Source organism: Eriocheir sinensis, chromosome 37 (genome assembly GCF_024679095.1).
Source record: "Eriocheir sinensis breed Jianghai 21 chromosome 37, ASM2467909v1, whole genome shotgun sequence".
NCBI classification, from domain to species: Eukaryota; Metazoa; Arthropoda; class Malacostraca; order Decapoda; family Varunidae; genus Eriocheir; species Eriocheir sinensis.
The window spans coordinates 12,962,416-12,982,512 of record NC_066545.1 but is presented as its reverse complement, the minus strand read 5'-3'; the positions used below and the strand labels follow the sequence as shown (position 1 = coordinate 12,982,512).

The following is a 20,097-nucleotide window of genomic DNA, read 5'->3' as shown; positions in this document are numbered from 1 at the left end:
TTTCACCTAACTTACATGCTTTCAAACTTCCTCAAATCTATCATAAAAAGACACTGTTTTTATTGCAGACCATGAATCTAGAATGATAAGACAAAACCGTGATTATACCGGTACATCTCGACTATCACCTCGTGCAGAACACCTCATGGCTTTTCATTCTTACTTATATGCTTTTAATTAACATGTGCTTGCTCTAAACTCATATAAAAACTGACTGACTGATAAATTAATGGAATACAGCAAGGAAGAAGGGAGGAACAAGGAGACTAATGAATACTATAGTCTCCCTGTGCCATACCGAACCCTAAGCAATACATGACATATATTTGCAATAACACACAAAATAAACGCGTAATATATATAAATATATAGGTCAGGAGCAGGTAATCACAGGTAATCATTGAGTATTCCTGAGCACCCGTTCCATTGAGTGACCAAGATGGCGATTGTTTACACTGCCAGGCGGAGGAAGTAAAGAAAAACATTAATTATTTGCGTCACGCCATTAATTAAAGAGTAGCGAGTGTGAGTAAGAGGAAGAGAGGAACAAGAGGAGGAGGACGTAGGAAGCGACACAGGGCGATAGAAGTTAGAGGAAGCAGGAGAAGAGGAGGAGGAAGGCAGTGACAGTTCTCCTCGGCCGCCCGCACGCCCGCCACGCCCACACGCCCGCCCGTAAGTCTCTCCCCACGCCTTTAAAAATCCACATTAACAATCCATGGCACTCAAAAAATGGTCTTAAACGGTCAGAAAATATAGGAATGGGTGAGTTACATACTAGGGAAGGGATAAAAAAGTTACCATCACGCCCATACGCCCCCGCCCGTAGGCCTCTCCCTCTCTCCCCATCCCTTTAAATCACCCCAGACCTTTAAAAATCCCTATTGACTATCTATGAAACTCTAAAAACAGTCTTCAGTGGGATAAAATGTTGGGTCTGGACGAGCTACGTTCCTGGGAAGGAATTAAAAAATGTGTTATCAGATAAGGGTCGGGGGGCGTCGCCGCTGTATTATCGTGGCTGCACCTGCCGGAGGGTGTGTTGTGTTGTTGTGTGTGGCCGTGCAGCGCCAGCCCAGCCCGCAGCCTCCCCCTCAGCCCCGTGACATGCCCCAGACGCCCAGATGGAGAGGAGTGAAGGGCAGAAGTCATTAAGGCGAAAGTCACTGAGACAGATGAATGGATTTTTCATGTTGGTAACCATACACTAGGCTACATAATCTGCATGATAAGACCTATGGTGAGTGTGATAGGTAGCACCATTCTCCAGCCCAGTAATACCCTTGTCCTTCCAGGGTTATGTTCTCCGGGGGCAGAATTGACAAGAAAAACAAGAAAGTCATCACCCAGCAAGGCAGCCTCAGCAGCAGCAGTGGTAGCTGCAGCAGCAACCACAGCAACACCACCACCAGCAATAGTAGCAGTGGCAGCGGCGGCAGCAGCAGTAGTAACAAAGGTGGCGGGCGTGACAGACGCAGTGGAAGCAGCAGTGGCAGCAGCAGTAGTAGCAGCAACGGCAGCCCCCCCGCCGGCACCCCCCCCCACACCCAGATGGCGTCCCACGAGAGTTTGAACTCCGAGTCTAAGTCAAGCTCACTCAACTCCAAGCTTGGCCATGAGTCGGTGAGTCATAGGCGTGACCAGCATGAGTCAGGAGAGACGAGATGTTAAGCTTAGTTAGTTTAGCTTAAGTTAAGCTTAGTGGAGTAGAAAATTGGAAGGATTGTGGATTGTGATTATAATTATTAGCAGAGTAACTTAGAAAATGTAATATCTTTTATACAATTGACAAAAAGTACCTTATGTATAAATCTGAATGTAAAAGAAAACTATCCTGATTTGGAAATGATAGGAAAATTATGAAAGTAAGTGAACCTTAATTACTTTACTGAAGGGAGAATTAAAATCCAATAAACTGGATTTGGAAACAGAAAAAAGGAGTATGGCAGACACTGACACAATGTGAAGATAAGATAGCATTATACTGCAGAAAGAAAAAAAAATGTTGATAATATAAAGTTGTGTACATGAAACTTAATACCAAGATATTTTAAGGCACGAGATGCAAGTTAATCATAATACTAACAGTAGTAGCATTGATCTTGTATGTTTCTCTCTCTCTCTCTCTCTCTCTCTCTCTCTCTCTCTCTCTCTCTCTCTCTCTCTCTCTCTCTCACCGGGTAATGTGGGAGCTGAATGCCGTAAATAGTTTGCCGGCCACTGAAGTCTTGGAAGTATGAAAACTGCTTGGCTTCCTCTTACACTGTGGGACATGAACTGATGATCTGTGGTGGTGCTATGACTGACGTAAATTGCTTTCTCTATCTCTTTTTCCCTCTTTGTTACTTGACTCGTGTGTGTGTATGTGTGGGTATGTGTGTGCAAGGAGCGTGAAAACAGAATACACATCCATCCCCCATCACACACACACACACACACACACACACACACACACACACACACACTCACACACACAAACACACACACACACACCTGACTCTTGGCCCGTGTCTGTCTTTCCGCATGTGTGTTTGTGGGTGCAGGGTGGCTCTCCCTCCCCCCCAAAGAGTGCCTGCTCCTCCAGCTCAACCACCTCTACCGACCACCACCACCACTCCCACCACCAGATGTCCCATGTCCTCACCGCCACCAGTAAAGTGAGTACGATAGCTTGCCCTCCACCACTGTCATCACCACAACACCAGTGACACCCAAAAAAACTCCACCCAATTTTTTTTTTTTTTTTTTTACATATCTAGACTTGCTGAATGTTTTTAAGCCTTCCCATTCTTAGTGTTTCTGTTATTATTACATTTCGTTTCTATCAAAATTATCTGACGCTTCTTTTTGTATCAAGTAGTCATTATTCATTTTCAATTCTTCGACCTCTGATTTTTTTCTCTCTTTATTTCACATTTCTTTTATTTATTTTCATCTGTTTTTTCTCCTTATTTTCGTGAGTAAAGCCTGATGATGTAGAGCTACCCATCGTAATGCTTTGCCTTGTTTCGCCTTGCATGTTGGGCCAAGCCTCATAACTGCTCTTTATTTATATATTTCACTGAATATACTCATGTAAAAGTAAAATGTTTCCATGTTGTTGTTTTTCTAATGTCAAGTATATGTGGGTGATTTTTACATAGATACCTTTTTTTCTAGGCTGTTGAGCTTTTCTCTTGGGGATTAAACGTTTCTCTTGGTATTAAACTTTTTCTCTAGGTATTAAACTTTTTATCAAGGAGGTTTAAGCATTTTTTTCTAGATTATAAACTTTTTTCTTGTCGGTTAAATTTTTTTTTTGGGGGGGGGACATGAAACTCTTTCCTGGGAGATCAAAACTGTTTTCAAGAGAACTAAACTTTATTCCGGGGAGCTATACTTTTTCTCGGGAACTATATATAGACTGCCCATAATTCAGTCAGTCAGTTTTCTATGGCAGAGATATAACAACACTTCCAGATTGCGGTAGAATCTTTATATAGACGATAGTTAAAACATCTATCATGCGGCGTAACTATATTTATGCTATGGTCTCTAGGTCGGTAGTGACTATATATTGACGATTCATTTTCAGGGGAGCTACTCTTCAGATACTGCCTCTGTCTAAGGGTTAAACTTTCTCCCCAGTTGGACATATGTTAAGTCTCGGGGGTTGGCTTTTACTTGAGTTTATGCAGTTGACGTCTTGGCTTGTTTGCTTCAGATTTGGTTTGGTGCTTTTCGTTTTTGCGTGTGTGTGTGTGTGTGTGTGTGTGTTTACTTTCATTTTTATTGTTTGCATCATGTACTTACTTTGTTTTCCTCTCTTTATAATGTGTTTGTGTGTTTGGCTTCATGATTTTTAGTCCTGTGAGTTTGTGTACTTGGCCTCATTTATTTTTTATTTATTTTGGTATTATTTATTCCTCTTTTTTATTATTTTAATTGATTTTATTTTTCGATAGTGCTTGACGAGGCAGAATAGTGTGACTTTAATCCATCATTACATTACAGGTTTTACTGAAGAAGGTCTGTAATGCTTTTGACGTGTATATATATCTTATCATAACTCATCTTGTTGTTATTTTTCTTTAGAGCTGTTATTATTGTCATTATCATTGTTATTTATTCTATATAGTACTAATCATTTTCACTTATTATTTTCCGAAACATCAGGAGTAAGAATTTGTGTCCATATCCTGCTGTGTGACATGAGAGGCTGCTTAGATAAACATGTACGCTCGGCAAAAAAAAATATTGAACACCCTTTCCACAGTTGCACATCTCACAACAGCCCATTTAAGTACTCCCTCACACACCCCACACACCCCTTCCACACATTCTACAACCCTCTGACAGCCCATCTAACCACACTCACACACCCCACAACTCTGCCAGTAAAGTCACACCCTTAAGCCATGACTGCACCCTCACACACCCCACATACCCCTTCCACACATTCTACAACCCTCTGACAGCCCACCTAACCACACCCTCACACACCCAACAACTCTGCCAGTAAAGTCACACCCTTAAGCCATGACTGCACCATCACACACTCCACCCACCCCCTTCCACACATTCTACAACCCTCTGCCACCCCACCTAACCACACCCTCACACACCCCACAACCTTCTGCAAGTAGAGTCACACCCTCAAACCATGACCGCACTCTCGCACACCCCACAGCCGCACCCTCAGCCCATGACCACACCTCTTTCACCCCCCCCCCACAGATGACAGTAAGGGATGGGAACCGCACACTTCGCCCCGATGAGCCGTCCTTAGTCCCTGGCGAGCACCTTGAGGGCACTGCCAGGGAGGTGACGTATCTCTGTCCCTACGTCGGGCCTAAGAAGGGAACGCTGTCGGTCACGAACTATCGACTCATCTTCCGCAGCCCTGAGACTGATCCGCCCTTTGAGCTGGAAGTGCCTCTGGGGGTGGTGAGTGTTTTTTTGTAGTTGTTTTTTGTTTTTCTGCAAGGGAGAAAGCTCAAGGACACTGAAACAAATTGGTAGTATTAAAAAAAAAAATAAAGCCTGCCAAGTGCTGCTCCAACAAAAGAACAGTTGAACAAGAGGCCAAAAAAGTGGTCAGTTTGATACTTCTCGCTTAGGGTGCTGACAAAGTGCATATATCCTATACGAAACTTTCCAACTTTCAAGGACTGTTTTGTGATTCTAATGATAGTTTTACACGACCTCTGCACCCTGAACTGGAAAATCACCCATGCAAACCCAGTTAGTCTTCTCCGTAACCTTAGAAAATAGCCGTAGTTGAAGCCCAATACGTTTAAAATAATGACCTTAGATTTAAAAATAATGATATACTAACTGAAGCTTTCCTCACCCTCAGTAACACAGTAATGACTCCTGGGTGGTGGTGGTGATGATGTACAAGGTGATGATGGTGATGGCATGTTCAGTACTCCTCCATGTTCACTATTCTCTGCAGGTGTCCAGGATAGAGAAGGTAGGAGGCGCCAACACCAGCCGTGGGGAGAACTCGTATGGCATCGAGATCTTCTGCAAGGACATTCGTAACCTCCGCTTCGCCCACAAGCAGGTGAGTTCACTCCCGTGATCTTGATAACTTAGCCTCAGCCCGTCCAGTGGTGCCCGGCTGTATGTGAATGTGAAAGCATGGCGCCACTGTACTCTGCCTACTTTTAGCTCAGAGGTGAAGCTGTGCCCCCTTCTTACAATGGCCGTCAGTTGAGTGTTAAAGTTTTGAAGCGTTCCTCAATGAAATCTGTTGGTAATGGGGAAGAGAAGATCTCATCAATCATGTGAGCCATTGATAAGCCTTGGAGAGTGACTAGGGGAGTTGGCTCGTGTGTCCTTAGCTAGCAATAGTTTGTTAGATGTGGCAGTAACAAGGGGACTGGGGCATCATTTTTATCTGAAAGTAAGCAGAGTATAGATGTGTTTTGTTATGTCCTGGTCACACAGCACATTGAAGATCCTGGAGCCAGTGGTAGTACATGTTGGCTTTCCATCCATGCACCAGTAGCAGGCATTCATTAATCATTATTATGTCAATCACTTCTCTAATTATTAGTACCCAAACAAAGGATATTCACACCAGCAATGAAGGTAATATTATTGACTACTAAGTCAGGTTACTTAACCATCACCATAAAAAATCATATGCCTTAAAAGGCATTGTACAGCACATTCATTGACAGTGTCCATTCCAATCATGCAGTGGTGAGCATATTTCTATTCCACGGTAGCTCTCAACAGAGCTGTCAGTTGTGTATATTACTACAAAGAATATAATTGGCTTGTGTGACCAGTCACTTAACAGTTCACAGAGTTGTGTGTTGCCTGTGAATGCTATGTCCTTTGTCTGGTGTACCTTGAAGAGATCACTAATTATTCATGATAACACCTCCACCTCAGAGAGGTTAGTTGGGTGGTTCATAGTTTATGTTGTCTGTGCTGGCTGTTGTGTGTGTGACAGTGATGCCTCTATCCACTGGTACTTGCCATGGCAGTGGTGAGTGTTACATGAACTTTGAATGGGGTTAACACACACACTCACTGATCTGTGAGTGTAGTGTGTTTATAAGTTCACAAAGCATGATGAAATATCATTTTCAAATTGGATGTTAGTCTGCCATAGGCCTTTGGTAGGCTGCAGAAAATCATCAAGGGGCACTTAAATGTATTGTACTACTGCAGTGTATTTTCTAATGCATGTTTCCTTCTATAAAAATTAGGTAATGAAAACTGAAACATAACTGCAAGAAGTTGGTAAGAAAGTGCAGTAAGACATTTTTCTTTTCTTTTATTATTCTCTACAAATTTTCATTTTATAATAATTTATATTTCTTTTCTCATCAATTTTATAATGAAACAACATTAAACAAAACTACTTTATTCATGAAATTACTTTATTTATAAAGTAATACTACTACTTTGGCAGCAATGCATACATGGCAACTGTATTTGAAATATTGAATAAGAAAAAAATCTGCCAAAGACAACCTCAGCAGAAGCCGTCTACTGTGAGGCTTGAAGAGTGAGGAAAGTTTTGTAATCAGTTTATCACTAAGATGCTCAGGAAGGTGCTACATGCTGAAAAAGTCTGACAGTCCATAGATTTTTTTGCATCATCTTAATGTGAGAAAAGTCTGCATTAGTATAGCGCTGTCACCAGATAGTAGTATTAAGATCAGTAAAGTGTTCAGGGGTAGTGTGTGTGTGTGTGTTTGGTGGTGGTAGATTGGTTCTTGGTGGTGAGGGTGTGTGGAGCTGTAGTAAGGAGTATTGTAACCCCTGTGTATGTTGCCCCCACCACCAGAGAATTATTTACCTAATCCTGGTGGTTAGGGTGTGTGAGCCTGCAGTAAGGAGTATTGTAACCCCTGTGTCTGTTGTTGCCCCCACCACCAGAGCGACTCGCAGTACTCAATGCACCTTAAGCGGGACATGAATATCTCAGTGTTCAGACGGTACAGGGTGCGCCATAACTTTGCCGGATACGGAGCTAATCAGTCGGCAGAGGTCAGAACTCAAGGAGATTTTATTACTATTCACCCTTGTTGCAGAAGTCTAAATGGGAGGCGGTGACCTGTGTCTGTCTCTGTCTGTCTGTCTCTCGCTACTAACGCCAGGTGTAAGGAAGGCTGTGTGGGGATGCGGCAGGAGGGTGTGCGATGGTGGTGCGGGTTTGGGTGTAAAGCTTATTTTTTATCATTAACATTATTCGGTTTAATCACTTTCCGTTTCCTGTGATAACTTTAGATATGACGCAGTAATTATTAAGAATGTGAAGCTTGTTTTTATAGGTTAGTTCCTCTACTATTGCTGTGTCTAGTTTCCTTTTTAACTCACTTACTATTTCCCCTCCTTTGTCTCTCTCTCGCTCAGTTAGTGCAACAGCTGTGAAGAGGATTATTATTTCTCCATTGTCGCTCTCTCCTCCCTCGCTCTTTCTCAGTCAGTACAGCAGCAGTGAAGATTATTTCCCCACCTTTTCCTCCCTTTTCCCTCTCTTTCGGTCCTGCTCTCTCTCACCTGGTACAGCAGCAAGGTGGTGGTGGTAGTGGTGTGCCTCTGCGTGTTTCAGGTCTTCACGATGTTAATGCGATGGCCTTACGTGTGTGGTTCAGACTTTCCTAACTTGTGAATATTATCAGCTTCCAGGCCTTCGCTTGTGTCTCTTGAGTTCTGTTACAAGTTGTACGAGTGTAGTAGGAGTAGTGCTTTGTCCTGTAGTGGCTCATAGCCCTGTGAATAGTGTAACAGTAGTGCTTATCTCTAATTGTAGTGAGTAAGGATTGAATGCAGTATTTGATCACTGTACATACTAATAGATTTTTTTCTTGTAAATTATACTTTTCTTCTTTTAGTTATTGTTTTAATATTTGTGTTTTGTGCTGCATGTTGTGTCTGATTTTTACAGTATAGTTAGTGCCATTGGTAGTCTTGAATAACACTCCTTGGACAAATTTATTCAATTTACAATGTTTAATATTTGATCTGCATATAAATCATCATCAACAGCCATTATACTTCCCAAATGAACACCACTGAATGGGATGTTTTTCACTGTGTTAATACAGTTTCTCTAAAGCCATTATACTTGTCCACCTCAAGACAAAGGCCTTTCCCAATGCATACCACATAACACTGATAAGAACACGGTAGTTTATCATCATCTTAATGGGTGCTGCTTTGTGTGAACATGTGCCTTCCCTGCAGGAGAACCACTCGCGCCGGATGGTCACAGAGAAGCTGCTGCAGTACGCCTTCCCGGCCTCCCACAAGCTTCCCTTCTTTGCCTTTGAGTATTGCGAACAGTACCCTGAAAACGGCTGGAGTGTTTACGAGCCCATTGCTGAGCTGAAGAGACAGGTAATGATGGAGGGGAGGGCCATACCATCAGATTATTATTTCCTTTATTTATTTATTTATTTATTTATTTATTTTATTTTTATTTATTTTTTTATTTTTTTATTTAATTTTTTTTTTTTTGTGCTGTCAATCCCCCTGCAGACTCATTCCAGGCTATTATGGGATGGGAATGGGAGATGGAAATTGATGGAGCAGGTTTTTCTTGTTTCACTTTCACGTGGAGCAAATTCAGTGTAAGTTCTGTCTATAGGCTTGAAAACGTTTACTTCTTTGATTAGATGAAATATACTGCAATAAACCATTTGTGTTTACTTTATTCAAGATTTAAAGGCATACTGCTCTGATATGTTGTGGGCGTATATTATATCATGGAAACTTAACCTATCCACTTCGATTGGCACGGATTTGGCTTTCACTGGTAGCCTGGTAACATAAAGTCCCAGGTCATTCTTTGCCTCTGTGGTGGATAGTGGAGTGTTTCACATGTGGTATTGGTATGCTGGATTTCCCCTCCCAAGGTGCATGACTATATTTTTCTTCATTGAATTGTAGCAGCCACTTTTTGTTCCATTCCTGTAGCTTGGTGATGTCTTCTTGTAGGAAATCTGCAGTCAAGGGGTTAACAAAAAAAATGTAGTAAAGTTAACCTAGAGAACATTTTCACCAACTGTCCCTCCCCCAAGCCGCTGCACCTTCCTCTTTTTCCCTCCGGCCTCCCCATGCTCATCACACCCTCACCTCTTCCTTTCTCCAGGGTCTGCCCACGGAGTCCTGGCGAATCACCCGCATCAACGAGCAGTATGAGCTGTGTGAGACGTACCCGGCAGTGTGGGCCGTTCCTGCTGCCGCCTCAGACAGTGACCTTCGCAACGTGGTCACCTTCAGGAGTCGAGGACGCATCCCGGTGAGCAGAGAAGGGTGGCTTTGGGGCAGGAGGGATGAACGATTAACACTGTGGGGTCCCTGTGGCTAGTGGGGGCTGAGGGACTGGAGGACAGGGAGTGGGGTTGCTTAGGTTGGTAGTGTTAGACCCTTCCACCTCTCATCAGTATTTCCAAATGCCATAAAGGAGATCAGTCAGGTTCTAATGAGTGTTCTTTTGGGTTCATGGTACAGAAGATGGGTCAAACTACCACCAGGGCCATAAAACTAGCCCCCTGAAAATGCCCCAAACTCCTACAAAAGCCTTGTCAAATATGTGAACTTGGGCGCCGAAATCTTTAGCAATACAACCCTTACTATTTGTACTCTTAAGGTGAAGGAGTGCATGCAGGTTGTTGCTCCTATAAAGAAAGATAGAAGGGGATGTACACCATGAATGATTAAGTATATTATCTTGAAGCTCCTCTATTCCATCTGTTTATCAAGGTCTTAGTATATTACCACAATGTCACTCGTTTGACCCTAGCCTTAGAGGAGGGTATCAGGACACCTCTCCTCCCGAAATTGACCTATCTTTCAGCCACTCCTCTAACTCTTTTTAGGAGCAGTGAGTAGCGGGCTTTTTTTTTCATATTTGTGTACTTTTTTATGCCCCTGAACTGCTGAAAAAAAAAAAGTTTATATCCTTGGAGAAGTGAAAGACAAGCAAGATAGCCAAGACATAAAAAGGTATCACAAGGTCTGGCTGCACTGTCATAAACCAAGGTCAACCAACAGACAAAAAAGCAAGACAGGCCAGTATATTTTGCTATGGAAAAGGCAACAGACCAAAGGGAAAAAATGCCCACAACATAATAATCAAATCAGTGTCCACAGCTTACATAGGCATTGATGCTACAAAAAAAGGAATAGTTGCCTTTGTTAACCCATCCGCTGCAATTAGCACAGATTTCGCCTTCACTAGTAGCCTGGTAACATATAGTCCCAGGTCTTTCTCTACTTCTGTGGTTGATAGTAGAGTGTTTCCCATGTGGTATTGGTATGGTGGATATCCCCTCCCAAGGTGCATGACTTTACATTTTTCTTCATTGAATTGTAGCAGCCACTTTTTGTTCCATTCCTGTAGCCTTGTGATGTCTTCTAGTAGGAAATCCACAGTGAAGGGGTTAATCAATAGCTAAGGTAATCTGTGTGACCCTTGTAGGTGCTGAGCTGGATCCACCCAGAGAGCCAGGCCACCATCACCCGCTGCGCTCAGCCGCTGGTGGGAGTGAGCGGCAAGCGGAGCCGAGATGATGAGGCTTACATTCAGCACATCATGGACGCCAACGCACAGAGCCACAAAATATTTATCATGGATGCACGGCCTAGGTGTGTATTTACCTTGTAATTTTACAGGGCCTGGGCTTATGCTCGTGTGGTCCCGTCTCCATATCTGTACTTGTCCAGTTTTTCCTTAAAGTTGTGCACACTCTTTGCCGATACTACATCCTCACATAGTCTGTTCCAAACCTCTATGCTTCTTTGTGGGAAGCTACATTTTTTTTATGTCTCTCAAGCATCTTCCTTTTCTCAATTTTTTACTGTGTCCTTGTGTGTATTGTGTTTGTGTGTGTCTGTGTTAATCCATATTTGTGTTTTTAGAGGATAATGTTAAGCTCGCTGTGTCCAATATTTTACTACTTTTTATCACGGAAATCATTAAACTTGTGCATGCTTTTCTTCTTTTATTCTTACAGTAAAGGAAGCAGCTCAAGGGTAACAGAAATTAATGACAACAAAAAAGCTCATATGATCTAATAGTATAGTAAAGAATATTGTATCATTTGTATGTGTGTGCGTGTGTGTGTGTGTTAACCTGACATTGCCGTTCCTGCTCACCAGTGTCAATGCCGTGGCGAACAAGGCGAAGGGCGGCGGCTACGAGAGTGAGGATGCCTACCAGAATGCGGAGGTTCAGTTCCTTGACATCCACAACATCCACGTCATGAGGGAGAGTCTGCGCAAGCTACAGGGTGAGGAGGGGGTGAAGGAGCTGAAGGGTGAGGGGCTGGGAGTGAGGTAGGTTAGTGTTCAGGGTGAAGAGGGGGAAGGATATGAGGGGAGGGGGTGAAGGGTGAGGGGCTGGGAGTGAGGTAGGTTAGTGTTCAGGGTGAGGAGGGGGAAGGATATGAAGGAAGGGGGTGAAGGGTGAGGGGCTTGGAGTGAGGTAGGTTAGTGTTCAGAGTGAGGAGGATATGAGGGGAGGGGGTGAAGGGGGAGCAAGGTCAGTGGTCAAGGAATGGAATGTGAAAGGTCAGGGAGAGTAAGTAGAGTGGAGGTAATAATTCTTTGAGGTTGCAATAAAAAAACAGAAAAAAAGTAAAACAGAGCAAATTCACCAACGGACATACACTACCCCAATAAGCACTCATATCAGGAGGAAATCACCTTGAAAATTGTATGCAAGATTACCCCGTCCACTGCGATTGGCACGGATTTGGCCTTCACTGGTAGCCTGGTAACATATAATCCCAGGTCTTTCTCTGCCTCTGTGGTGGACAGTGGAGTGTCTCCCATGTGGTATTGGTATGCTGGATATCCCCTCCCAAGGTGCATGACTACATTTTTCTTCATTGAATTGTAGCAGCCACTTTTTGTTCCATTCCTGTAACTTGGTGATGTCTTCTTGTAGGAAATCCACAGTCAAGGGGTTAAATATTGAACTAGAATTGTCAAAGATATGTATGTTTTCTGTCTTCATTTGGACAGTATTTCAGTCTTATGACTCCACATGAGAAAAAATCATCACTCACACAAACCATTTCATAATATATATCAATAAATTTGTGATCAATTTATGCATCATCTATTTTGAGGGTTTATATCATGGCAAAAATTTGGACTGTTGGATTTGCTGGTACACGGTAAAGCCACAAATTTGGCCCGTCACTGCTACTGGGTTAATAAGTAAATTAGTGAACATATCTTACTTAGGCCATATTTTACTGCTGCTTCTTCACCCTGTCCTGTGCCCCTCAGAGGTCTGCTACCCACACATCGACAATGCACACTGGCTCAGCAACCTGGAGGCAACGCACTGGCTGGACCACATTCGGTGCGTGCTGAGTGGAGCGCTGCGCATCGCCGACAAGGTGGAGAGCCACAAAACGAGCGTGGTTGTGCACTGCTCGGATGGGTGGGACCGCACGGCTCAGGTACAGCTATTTATTTTTTTAGTATGATAAACGAAGCAGCTCAAGGTCAAAACGAAAAAAAATAAATAAAGTGCCAGTCGCTGCTCCTGTAAAGAAAAGAAAATGAAAGGCCAAAATGAGGGGGTCAGTTTCAGATGGAGAGGTGTGTTTGAACTCCCCTCCATTATTGAGATCCACCAAAGGGCATCAGGGGAATATAAAAACTGATACAAACAGAGTCCCCTTGATGAACAGACCTGGGTTTGAAAGATAAGAGAGGCAGTGGCAGTAGAGAACGGACAAAAGGAACTGATAGGGTGGCAGACGAGTGGAAAAAGGAAGGAGGAAGAGGAGAGAGAGAAAGAATTGCCAGGTGAATGAGTTAGATCAAGATTTACATATATTTACATAGGTATTCGTATCACACAGACCGGATGGTTTAGACTAGGTGGTTTGTCCTTAAAGCTAAATGAAGTTACATCAAATTAAATGCCACCAAGACTTTGCATTTCTACTTCAGCAAATATTAAATTGAAGAAAGTGGTGGTCGAGCATGCTTTTAAATGAGTAAAGAAGGGGACAAAAGGAACTGATAGGGTGGCAAAAGAGTGTTGAAGAAGGAAGGAGGAGGAAGAGGAGAGAAAGAACTGCCAGAGGAGTGAGTAAGAGCAAGGGGCATTTATTCAGAGTATGAGGGAGATGGGTAAAACTGCTATAGAATGAAGAGACACCCACGCACACCCACACCTAACTCAACATCTCCCTCGTGCTGTGCTTCCAGTTGACGGCGCTGTCCATGCTGATGCTAGATGGCTATTTCCGAACCATCCCGGGCTTTGCTGTGCTACTGGAGAAGGAGTGGCTCAGCTTTGGACACAAGTTTGCTCAGGTAGGTCACAGCATTGGTTGGGACAAGAATGATAGTAGTAGTAGCAATGGTTGTGATGATGGTAATAGTTGTTAGGTTAAGTTTAGGGTATCTTCAAACACATGATAGCCAGCACCTTATGGTATAAATCAACAAAGAATGACCTCACTTTTTTGTATAGAAAGTCTCATAAGTAAGGAAGTAAATATGAATTTTCTGAGTCTAGACCAATAGTGTTTGTTTTGGTTTGGTTAAGTTTAGGTTTTAATAAAGGGGATGTTAATAGGGCTTTGGTTGTAAAAGAGCCAGGTAGGACATGTAGCAATGGTTTTAAGCTAAATGAATTCAGATTCAACAAAGACATAGGCAAGAATTGGTTTACCAATAGCGTGGTGGATGGAATAGGCTTGACGGTCACGTCGTGGGTGCCACAACCGTAGATACGTTCAAGAAGAGGTTGGATAAATTTATGGATAGTGAATTTAGGTGGGGTGAGGCCTACAGAAGCTGCCTTGTATAGGCCAACCAACCTCTTGCAGACTCCTTATGTTCTCATGTTTTTATGAATAAGTAGCAGCAGCAGTAGTGGAAGAAGTGCTGGAGATGGTGGTAATAAATCATTTGCAACACAAGGAAGGGCATCCATTTTTCAGCCCCAAGATACAGCTTGCTAAAGGTGCCAACCTCTTACTTTATGGAAAGCAATGCAGAGGGGAGGAAGGGCCAGTTGGAAAGGTGTGTAGATTGTGGAAAGTTCTAATTGGAAAGGTTTGAGCCAATTGGAAAGGTGTGTAGATAGTGGAAAGTTCTAATTGTAAAGGTTTGAGCCAATTGGAAAGGTGTGTAGATAGTGGAAAGTTCTAATTGTAAAGGTGTGAGCCAATTGGAAAGGTGTGTAGATAGTGGAAAGTTCTAATTGGAAAGGTGTGAGCCAATTGGAAAGGTGTGTAGATAGTGGAAAGTTCTAATTGGAAAGGTGTGAGCCAATTGGAAAGGTGTGTAGATAGTGGAAAGTTCTAATTGGAAAGGTGTGAGCCAATTGGAAAGGTGTGTAGATAGTGGAAAGTTCTAATTGGAAAGGTGTGAGCCAATTGGAAAGGTGTGTAGATAGTGGAAAGTGCTAATTGGCAAGATGTGTGTCAATAGTGGAAAGGTGTGTTTATCGCGCAAACACACCCAAAGTCTCTACGTAACCTCTTTCTTCCCCCCACAGAGGGTCGGGCACGGGGACGACCGCCACCAAGACGCCGACCGCTCGCCAGTCTTCCTTCAGTTCATAGATTGTGTGTGGCAGATCCAGCGGCAGTTTCCGCACGCCTTCCAGTTCACCGAGGACATGCTCATCACCCTCCTGGACCACCTCTACTCCTGCCTCTTCGGAACATTCCTCTACAACAGGTGAGGGGGTGAAGGGTGAGGGAGAGAGAGAAATAGAGGTTAGGGTGAGGAGGGAGGAAGGAAATGACAGGAGGAGGTTAAGGGTGAGGGCCTAGGAGTGAGGTAGATTGGTGGCAGGGTGAGGAAGGGAGGAGGGATAGAGTAGAGGGGGTGAAGGGTAAGGGACAGATAGAGGAAGATTTGGTTAGGGTGAGGAGGGAGGAAGGAAATGAGGGGAAGGGGTGAAGGGTGAGGGCCTGGGAGTGAGGTAGATTGGTGGCAGGGTGAGGAAGGGAGGAGGGATAGAGGAGAGGGAATGAAGGGTGAGGGAGAGTAAGTAGGGTGTAGGAAATGTTTCTTGGAGAGTGGACTTAACGAGGGAGGCAGGGAGTTACTGACATGCCGAGGGAGACTGAGGGAGTGAGGGAGACGATACCGTTTTATCTGTTTACTTATTTTATACCTTTTATTTATACCTATTTTTATACCTTATACTTCTACCTTTTTATTTATTCTATTTATTTTATACCTTTTATATGTTGTTTCAGCCTTCCACAGCAGGTCTTGTGTAAATGAGCACTAATTATGATGTGTAAAACTTGCAACACATACCCCAAAGTTCAGTGCGCATCCCTCTCCACAGCGAGCGTGAGAGGATCGATAAGGAAGTGAAGACGAAGACCGTGTCCCTGTGGTCCCTTATCCTGAGCAACAAGGCGGACTTTGAGAACCCGCTGTACAACCCCGCCACCCGCCACCATGTGCTCTTCCCCCGCACCTCCATGCGCCACCTGTGTCTCTGGGACAAGTACTACTGCCGCTGGAACCCTTCTATGAGGCAGCAGGTGAGGAGGAGGGGGAATGGAAGGGGCAGAAGGAGGTTTGAGGAGAGGGGAGTGAGGATCGAGACTGAGATAGAGAGAGTGCATGTGTATGAGTGTATAAGCTCTTGGTGTGAGAGAGTGCTGGTGAGGGAAGGAGGGGAGAGAGGCAGAGGTCAGCACAGCCAGGATTAACCCGGTAGCAGCGACGGGTCAAATTTGTGCCTTCACCGTGTAGCAGCGATGGGCCAAATTTGTGCCATGATATAAACCCCCCCAAAAAATTATACATAATCTGATCACAAATGCTTTGATATATATTATGAAATGGTTTGTGTGAGGGGTGATTTTTTCTCATTTTTCTTGCTTGGAGGGACCATTAAGAAACATGATCCCCGCTGCTACCGGGTTAAGGTAGAGAAATAGAGAGAGTGTGTATAAGTGTGTGTGCATGTGTGTAATGACTGGTGTGTTGGTGTGTTGACTCAAGCCTCTTCATTCATCACAGGAGCCAGTTCATATTCGCTTCAAGGAGCTCCTACACGTCAAGGACCAGCTGGAGAAGCACGTGGATGAGCTGCGGAAGGAGCTGGCCGCCCGGCAGACCCACGACTCCCCCCGCGTCACCACTGCCATTGTGTGAGGAGGCGGAGGTGATGGTGGCAGCAGTGGTGGCGGGGGCGAGGCTGACCCATAGTTTCCCCCTCTCGTCACGGCTGCCGCCACTACATGAGGTTGTGTGGATGCTGCTGCTGGTGGTGATTGTCATGGTGATGGTGGTGGTGGTGTGGCAAGGTCATGGTATTCACCCGACCGTGTCTCCGCCATTGTATGAAGAGGTTGTATCGTGTGTGTGTGTGTCAAGGGTGTGTTTGCGAGCTTGTGTTCACCCTTCCAACTCAGACTCATGCTAAACAACAGAAATATTACCGTAGAAATCAGGACGAGGTATAAACTTCTTCCAAAACTACAAAATAAAGAAAAGAAATAAAAATTGTCAAAATGAAACAAACAATCCTCAATTTGACAATACTCAAGACAGTATTTCAGCATTATACTTCCGAAGAGCTGATAGAAATGGTGTGTACAAATTGATGATCATATATACCTTATTGAAAACAGCAGTGAGGTTAAAGGAAAAGTGTCTGTCTGCTGGCTGTTGATGATGAGGATGATGTATGTATGTGTGTGTGTGTATGTGTGGAAGGGTGTGAGAGAGCAAGGGAGGGCATGATAGTGTTAAGGGAGGTAGATGGGGAAGGATAGATATTGCTCGGTGGTGTGAGAGGACTGACTGACAAGGACGAGGAGATGGGTATTGTGGTGTTGAGGAGCTGAGGGCAGTGTTGTGGTGTGAGCAAGATGAGGTGAGGTGTGGTGTTGAGGGTGGTGTTGTGGTGTTGAGGAGTTGAGAGCAGTGTTATGGTGTGAGCAAGATGAGGTGAGGTGTGGTGTTGTGGCGTTGAGGAGTTGAGGGCAGTGTTGTGGTGTGAGCAAGATGAGGTGAGGTGTGGTGTTGTGGTATTGGGGACAGTGTTATGGTGTTGAGGGCAGTGTTGTGGTGTGAGCGAGACATGGTGGGGCGTGGATCTACCGTTGTGAAGGGAAAAATATATGAAAAAGGAAAGGGAAAAAGGGAAAAGGTCAGCTGTGAAGGGAAACAAGTTGTCACGATTGATGAGTCTGCCAGGTGTGGTATCGGTCAACAGGTGCGAAGGGAAAGCGCAGGAATAAAAAGTTCCCACGAATTATGAGTGCCAGGTGAGGAAGGTAAGGTGTGGGTGAAGGGAACAAGGTGTCAGGAATTACATGAGTCATTGCCAGGTGTGAATGAGGTGTGGTGTGGGTGAAGGTGTGAAGGGGAATTGCAGAGTAGAACAAGGTGTCACAAATTACGAGTCTTTGTCAGGTGTTAATGAGGTGCGGTGTAGATGAAAGTGCGTAGGGAAAATGCCGAGTAAAACAAGGTGTCACGAATTATAAATCTTTGTCAAGGTATGAATGAGTACGAGTGAGATGCGGTGCGGGTGAACGTATGAAGGGGAAGGACGTGCCGAGTAAAACGAGTCACGAATTATGAGTAAGGTCAAGCCAAACAGTAAGATGAGGAAAAGGAGGGTCATAATTGTACTCTCAAAGCTTGCAGGAATGAAAATTCAGCCTAGTCCTAGACTATACAAGCTTGCAAAAAAAGAAATAGGTAGGGACAATAATTCTCTATAAAACAATAATCTGGCAGCAGCGATGGCTCTGGGAGACCATCGCTTGTTAAGAGAATTTCATGCATGCAAATTAATCAGTGAGCAGGCCGTACAGTGCTTATGCATGCCAAGTGTAGACACTCCCACTACTACTTTCAATCAGGGGTGTGGAGTCGGAATCGTCGGAGTCGCCTAATTTTGGCCGGAGTCGGAGTCATTAAAAATATCTCCGACTTCGACTCCTTTACGATACGTGTGAAGTGGTGTGGCGGGATTTGATTTGCCTACCACTGTACTGCAGAAAAGGGGAAGGGGGAGAGGTTAGAGTCAGAGCTGAAGTCGTAACCTTAAAATTTCCTGGAGTCGGAATCGGAGTTGCAACCTTCAAATTTCCTGGAGTCAGAATCAGTGTTGCAACCTTCAAATTTCCTGGAGTCGGAATCGGACTTGCAACCTTCATATTTCCTGGAGTCAGAATCAGTGTTGCAACCTTCAAATTTCCTGGAGTCAGAATCAGTGTTGCAACCTTCAAATTTCCTGGAGTCGGAGTAGGAATCAAGAGTCGAAACTTTTGTATATCCGACTCCACACCCCTGAGTTTACTGCACTGATTGCCTCAAAGAATGTACAAGTTAAGCTGCTGTAAAGTGTAAGTGTTTTATCCGTTCTTTTATAGACTATAGTGGACTCGTGCCAGGGGGAGACGGCGGGCCTGTTGTTGTTCCTCCTGCATTTGCCTTTTAGTTCTCCCCGGCTGGAGTGGAGGCAAATGCGAGACTAACAAGCACGGCCGCCTGCCTTCGGGTATAGATCTACTTCATGTGTATTTATGCCGTATTTAAGCATGATAATAAAGTTTATCCAGGAACAAATAATAGTTTCCTTGTTTCTTCCAATATAATTTCGTCAGTGATAATACCCAGCACTCATTCCATTGCAGCAGCAGGACGGTGGAGGCCAAATAAATGAAGAATGGGAGAAAATGCCACGTATTGCATATCATATAAACCACATATTTGTTTGTTTATATATTACCAGGCCTGATTGATTGATTGATATTGGAAGGGGCCTGAAAAGAGCCTATTTTCTTTGATACATATTTTGGTAATATTATAATAATATTACTGTTACTTATATTGATGTCTTATGTAGATTTCCTGCAGAGACGAATCAAAACTCATTATTAAACATTTTGTCGCCCGAGTTGCCTACATGTATTTGACAAGGCTTTCGTGAGAGTTGTGGGCATTTCCAGGGGTAGTTTTTTGACCCTGGTGATAGTCAGACAAGGTTTCGATCTGTACCATGAACTAAAAAAAAAAAGGCATTTTATTTATTTTTATTTTATTTATTTATTTATTTTTATTTATTTATTTATTTATTTATTTTGCCTTCAGAAATAACTCGTGTGGGTCAGTATAGCGTCTAAGATGCTTACTTTATATATACGTGCCTTTTCCTATTGCTCGGTGGTAGGGATGGCAATCAACTCCATTTTCCTCAATTCAAATTTTTGCAGCAATGATATTAATTAGTGAAGCAGTGAAGCAGCGGTATCGACACTGCGTTGGCGATACTTCGTTATTCACCTAACAGAAAAAAATAATATCCCATGAACACTGGACTGAAAGAAACAAGAATATTCGAGGGTCACACAAAATAAGCAGACACAGAACAGCTAAAGAACAGAAGACTGAAAACAAACAGAAAAGAAAACGTAAAGGAGATCCGTCACAAAGGCAGATCTACGGTGTTGTAGGAATTAGCTCGCAGCTGCAAAATAGCTCGTATAGAGATATTCAACTTGCTTAATTTTTCTATATTTTACTCACCGCTTTCGGCTTCAATACATGGCACATACATCAGAGAAATACTTTTAATCAAGGGAAGGCTTTATAACAAACGAATAGGGAAGACTTTAGAGA

General features: G+C 43.6%; 1 protein-coding gene and 1 long non-coding RNA gene across 10 annotated transcripts; one reads left to right on the top strand and one right to left on the bottom strand.

Moving 5' to 3' along the window:
* Positions 1 to 416: 416 nt before the first annotated feature.
* Positions 417 to 17,548, top strand: LOC127008276 (myotubularin-related protein 2-like). 7 transcript variants are annotated; one of them, XR_007760991.1, is made up of 16 exons: positions 1,010 to 1,192; positions 1,296 to 1,623; positions 2,544 to 2,657; positions 4,717 to 4,926; positions 5,438 to 5,548; positions 7,384 to 7,494; positions 8,695 to 8,847; positions 9,602 to 9,751; positions 10,934 to 11,100; positions 11,614 to 11,744; positions 12,751 to 12,926; positions 13,687 to 13,794; positions 14,987 to 15,171; positions 15,794 to 15,995; positions 16,480 to 17,343; positions 17,480 to 17,548. XR_007760991.1 is itself a non-coding variant. In XM_050880069.1 (15 exons), exons 2-15 carry the CDS (start codon positions 1,300 to 1,302, stop codon positions 16,612 to 16,614), a joined length of 2,277 nt encoding a protein of 758 aa, XP_050736026.1. In that variant the 5' UTR covers positions 417 to 675; positions 1,296 to 1,299; the 3' UTR covers positions 16,615 to 17,548. The 7 variants fall into 7 exon arrangements, 4 of the variants coding, with proteins under 4 accessions (XP_050736026.1, XP_050736024.1, XP_050736028.1 ...); XR_007760990.1 differs by having other exon boundaries at positions 16,480 to 17,368; positions 17,439 to 17,548; XR_007760989.1 differs by having other exon boundaries at positions 16,480 to 17,417.
* On the bottom strand, positions 17,229 to 19,185 carry LOC127008280 (uncharacterized). Of its 3 annotated transcripts, none has more exons than XR_007760993.1 (2): positions 18,627 to 19,185; positions 17,229 to 18,590 (listed from the first exon to the last, which is right to left on the bottom strand). It is a non-coding gene; the product is annotated as an uncharacterized LOC127008280 (long non-coding RNA). The 3 variants fall into 3 exon arrangements; XR_007760994.1 differs by having other exon boundaries at positions 17,229 to 18,626; positions 18,663 to 19,185; XR_007760992.1 differs by having other exon boundaries at positions 18,663 to 19,185.
* Positions 19,186 to 20,097: the final 912 nt, after the last annotated feature.

Excerpts from the sequence above, each read along its gene's own strand:
- LOC127008276 (XM_050880067.1), top strand. The coding sequence starts at position 1,125 with ATGGAGAGGAGTGAAGGGCAGAAGTCATTAAGGCGAAAGTCACTGAGA. Across the intron at positions 1,624-2,543 it reads CCAAGCTTGGCCATGAGTCG|GGTGGCTCTCCCTCCCCCCC; the intron begins GTGAGTCATAGG and ends TTGTGGGTGCAG. Across the intron at positions 5,549-7,383 it reads TCCGCTTCGCCCACAAGCAG|AGCGACTCGCAGTACTCAAT; the intron begins GTGAGTTCACTC and ends CCCCACCACCAG.